At 39.4% G+C, this 5,239-nt stretch overlaps 1 protein-coding gene across 1 annotated transcript; it reads right to left on the bottom strand.

Annotated features, from left to right (window-relative positions):
• Positions 1–2,146: 2,146 nt before the first annotated feature.
• On the bottom strand, positions 2,147–3,277 carry npbwr2b (neuropeptides B/W receptor 2b). Its single transcript, XM_052031518.1, has one exon. It carries the CDS (start codon positions 3,275–3,277, stop codon positions 2,282–2,284), a length of 996 nt encoding a protein of 331 aa, XP_051887478.1. The 3' UTR covers positions 2,147–2,281.
• Positions 3,278–5,239: the final 1,962 nt, after the last annotated feature.

Below are 5,239 nucleotides of genomic sequence, written 5' to 3'. Positions count from 1 at the left end.
GCGATGCGAAAGTAAGACACTAGTCAATGAGTTGCAGAACAAAATTGATTTATTTTCCCGCCTTGCATGGGCCTTTTAAGAGGAGCCGTTCCTGCCCACCGAAAACGGAAATGACGTATGCGCTACATCATCAAACTTTTCCTGCACGCGGGTTCTCCCCATCTTCTGGGGAAGACGAAGGACCAGCGCCATCTTGGTCCTTGCCACTCCGACAACACGCGACCCAACCGCCGAGCCAGTTTGCTTGCTCGGACAGGGAGTTGCTACAATATTATCATTTCATGAGTGTTAAGCAGGTTCTGGAACTTGCAAAAAGTAGTTAATGCTAACAATTTAAGAGAAAATGAAATTTGCATTTCATTTTTATCACAAACCAATGATACCCCAAAGCAATTCAAATCAAGCCATTGTTCTAAGGTAGGCTATAGCTGTCGTCAATATACAACAACTTGGATTTATATCATACCTTTAACAAAGTAATTATACACAGGCATTTCACGTAAGTATTGCTTGATGACAAATCACTTAACAAAATGAATAGTGAACAAGTTAGGGGAAAGTAAATTGGTGGATAGACTTAGAGAATACACTCCAGTGTTTATAGACTTGGCAGATGAAGACACTCTCAAAAGTGGCATAATTAAAATTGAGGGTGCTTAAAAGGCTAGAATTGGAGGAGAGTGGATGTCTTGCAGCATTGTAAGAATGGTTACAGAAATGGTGAAGGAGAGCTTGGAGTGATTTGAAAACAGAAATGAGAATTTAAAGTTGCTTTTCCAGGAACCATTCTAGGTCAGAGAATGTGGTGAGTGAGGTTGAAATGGGCCTTAATAATACAAAGATCAGACATTACTAGTATTGTTTGGAGTAGATCAGAAAGATTGAAGCTGTCATTATTTTATGATTAAGGATGAAAAAAACTGAAAAAACAATTGGTCATGAAAGCATTGCAAAATCTATCAGTTTACATGGCGGCAGTGTTAATTATGATCTGAAATTTACAAGATGCAGGAAACTGTGTTTTGGATGAAGTCCAATGCAAGATTATCATACTCCCAGAGCATCCAGCTAGATGGTGCTTCAGTTTGCTAATCATTTGATGGTAATCAGAATACTGTGGCCAGACGGAGATGACTGATGAATGTGCCATTACTTCCTAGCTAAAGGTGGTGCAGGCTTGCCTTCTGAGCAATATTGTGATTCAATTCTCTCTTGATATGTTCGCATTAATTGTGAGTAAAAGTACAAGTACAGATGGAATGATATATTTAATGTTGTTTTGGGTTGCAATTTAATTGCAGGTCATGCTGATTGTTTAGTAACTTTTCATTTAATTTATTTAGTAACTATTTGTATTTCTAACTTATTTTTTCACTAAAATCTAAATAATTTTTTTCGAGAACTGCTGAATTGCCTTCAACTACGAAACCACTTGATCTCCATAAGCTATTGTTATAGCATTGATAAGTGCATGTACATTTAAAGATCAGACAGAATGTTTTTTCTGGTGATCCAAGAATGATATTCGAGCTTTTCAAATCTGTCATTCTGGGGCGTTACACCCCACGCTGCCGTAGTTTGAAACATAAGCAACAAAACTGCGCGTGCAGTGACATTTATTTATGAATAAAATTTGAAATTCAGAACACGGTAAACATCAACAGCAGATCATTAGAGAGCCATGCCGACCACACTATACAATGCAGATTAGAAGTGATAAGAAAGTGAAATAACTTTCAGATTATCTAAAAGATGGTCGGCCTCAGAATTCAGTGCAATCGTCATGCAATTCCCCAAACGGTGGCTGTCATTAACTCGACTACGTGTTAACGTTTACCCTTTCATTTCGTTATACAAATCCACGACACCTACATATGTAATGGTACATCTTTGACTTCTGATTTCATGCAATATTTCCTGGTTTCTTCCCATCGGAGTTGCCCTATGTAATCATTCTTCACAGCAAAGTTTAAAATCAGCATTTCTGCTTTAGAAATGGTCTTAACATGTATTGGGTTTTAACGCGAGTGGGAGGAAAGGAGGATGATTCTAGCTGTAGAGTCTAACTCCGCGCTTGTGGGTCTACCTTATCATTCACCCAAGGCTATAATTTAACATTAAAGTGACTCGATAACTTTATCTCAAGGCTAGCTGAATAATCCGCGCGTGTAACAACAGATGGCAGCAGAGTACTTTGGCAATTATAACTGTACTGGCTTTTTAAATTTGAAAAAAACACTTGTAAGATTATCCAACTTTTCCAGTTAAACCCGAGGCTCGTCTATGCTGTTCTACATTCCAACAATTTCTTAAAACTTTTCTGGAAACTGTCATCCAGAAACGCGTACAGAAAAGGATTTAAACAAGAATTGGCATAACTGAGACTGGTGATAAAGTAGGCGATGCCGATGACTAGCGGCGTCTCCTGGACATCCGTGGTCAAAGCGACAATGGTAGTGAGGTGAAAGGGGGTCCAGCAGAACAAGCACACAGCCAGCACTATAAAGACCATCAGAGTCACCCTCTTCTTCGCTTTGTCCAGAGCTTTGGCGTTTGAATTCAGGTGCATGCTTCGGAGTCTGTACAACATCATAGTGTAGAGAACACAGATGGTAGAGACAGGGATTGCGAAGGCGAGGATCAGGGTGTAGATACGACTCGCTTTCAACCAGGCGCGTTCGGGTTTGGGAAACACCAGGACGCAGCTCTTCCTGTTCATGGGATCGATGTAGACTTCAGCAAAGATCGTGAAGGGCAAAACGATGAGAGTAACCAGAACCCAAACACAGAGGCTGACAATTTTGGCAGCCCTGTAGGTGCGCTGTGGCAACTTCTTCGAGCGGACGGTGGCTAAGACCACCAGATAGCGGTCAATGCTCATGACTGTCAGGAAATAAATGCTGGAGAAAATGTTGTAATGGTCTATGGAAAGAATGAGCTTGCACATGACCTCCCCGAAGGGCCAGTAGTGGAGGAGATGGTCCGCTATATTGATAGGCAGGACAAGAGTGAAAAGGTCGTCGGCAATGGCCAAATTTAGAATAAACATGTTGGTCACCGTCTTCATCTTGGGAGCTTTTAAAATCACGTAGATCACGGCCGTGTTGCCTGTAAGTCCGGCAGCGCAGATCACCGAATAGATCACGGGAAGTATAACGTAAAAATCTGGATAATGTTCATGCATGAAGTTAGTGTCTGTGCCATTGTAGAACTCACACATATCCTGCGAGCCGGAGCAAGATCTATTGAGGATTCCTGGTCCTGAAATATTTTCCATGTTTAATGTTCGTCCCAAGGGCGTCTACACAGAAATCGAATCTATTCGAAAACAGGCATCATTATGCTGGTAATAATAATCGGTGTACACTGTTATTCAAGATGATTGTTATCTTTTACGACCGTTTATAAAACAAAACGTATACAATACCTGTTGTGACTCGGTCGGTTTCAGTCAGGCTGAATGGAATCTTCTTCTTAAGCACAAAATCCAGTTTGCTCCTTGCGCGAACATGCCCCAAGCGAAAAGGGAAATGGATCCATCAAGTTGCTATTAGCAACGTACTATTCCCCATTTCAACGGCAATGAAATCCCTTTCTCGCGGGTTCCAGTTCATCGTAAGAAGTTGTACTTTAAATTGCTTAACCTGGCAAACATAAAGGCACAGTTACCAATTACACTTAACATATATCTTTAAAGAAGTTTATCAACTACTTTAATATTAATGCATCAACAATGAACGCCCATTAGATATCATGCGTTCGTTATTTAACAAATATAATTCTCATTCACTCATTGGTAAATTTCCCTGGTCAGATTGAGAACTTTCAACAGTTTATAGCATCTGTTGAAAAGACAATTCACCCGAGGCCATCAGAAGCCGGTTTGTACTTAGTCAGGTCCATTGCTTTTAAAAAGATGAGCAGATTGGAGGGGCTGTGGTTGTCCGGCACGCAGATGGTAGAACTGTTACGGGAACCAGCCCTGCTCTGCAGCAGGCGAAATGGGACCTCTCCAGCAGTGTTCGAGGAGATGTCTCTTCAGAAATGCTGACGTCCAATCCGCTGGGATTTCATCTGGCACGCCTTACTTTTCTTTTAAATATCTTCTGCAAACAATTCTCCAGATTTCACGCATCCATCATTGCTAGTAACTTTTCAATTCTATCGACCAAAGGAACGAAAAAATCAACAAATGTAATTTGGTTTCATTTAAAACTAAGGTCCCATCTATATTGCATCAACTTCAAATTACAAGATTATAAAGCTATTGGTGTCTTAACATAAGTGTATTTATTTTACTAGTGGGCAGCTTCTAACTGAAATGATCCAATAAAGTTTGGTCTATCACAGCCACAGTCCTTAAAACATTTGAAAGAAAAAATGTGTTGTTAGATTTTCCTGATCTCTAACAATAGAAAATGTTGTATCATGCGTTGAAAACCATTGATCAGGTTGGTATATGAACCAATGAAGCAAAGAGTTACCCAGCAAAGTCTTCATCATTCTATGAAATTACACTGGCTTATGATAGCTAAGGATATTTTGTCAAAAATATTGAACCAAGTGAGATCGAGAGGTAACTGTACGACAAGAAACCAAATATGTAACATCCATTTGTATCCTTAAGACGTATTACGCGCTCGCACTATGGGTGGGGGAGATGCCGAATTCTCTCAATGCACCATAACTGATGAGATGAGATAATTATAATTTCTAAATATATGATGGGCTACTTCTCACATGGATGAGTCACATGGTGACATAGTCATTAAACAACTGTACTTCCATATTTTATGGCCAAATTTCATCCATCCTCACAATAAAATTTGGATAACTTAACAGCATTTGGATTAAAACTAGAAACTGTTTTATATTACTTATAACTTATCTCGCGGTCCATTTTGACATTCGAAAATAATATAAACATGCAGTCGCTACAAGTCCGAAATAAATACAAAAAATGCTGAAAAATCGGTTTCTCGTTCTCTTTCCACAGATGCTGCCTGGCCTGCTGAGTTTTTCCGACATTTTCAGTTTTTTATTCCACTTGGACATTTACCATTTTGTTGAATCATTGCTTCTAATTACTGTAATAGGAAATATATTTTATTACAGCATTAATGGAAGCTGATGCAACCCCAAGCGAGTGTATGCAATAAGGAAGAGAGAAATATATTAAACATTACCTTCACAAAATAATGCTTCGGAATTGGATTTGAAATTCGAATCAACCACATGT

Source organism: Pristis pectinata, chromosome 16, assembly GCF_009764475.1.
Source record: "Pristis pectinata isolate sPriPec2 chromosome 16, sPriPec2.1.pri, whole genome shotgun sequence".
Taxonomy (NCBI): Eukaryota; Metazoa; Chordata; class Chondrichthyes; order Rhinopristiformes; family Pristidae; genus Pristis; species Pristis pectinata.
This window is presented reverse-complemented; position numbering and strand designations above follow the sequence as displayed.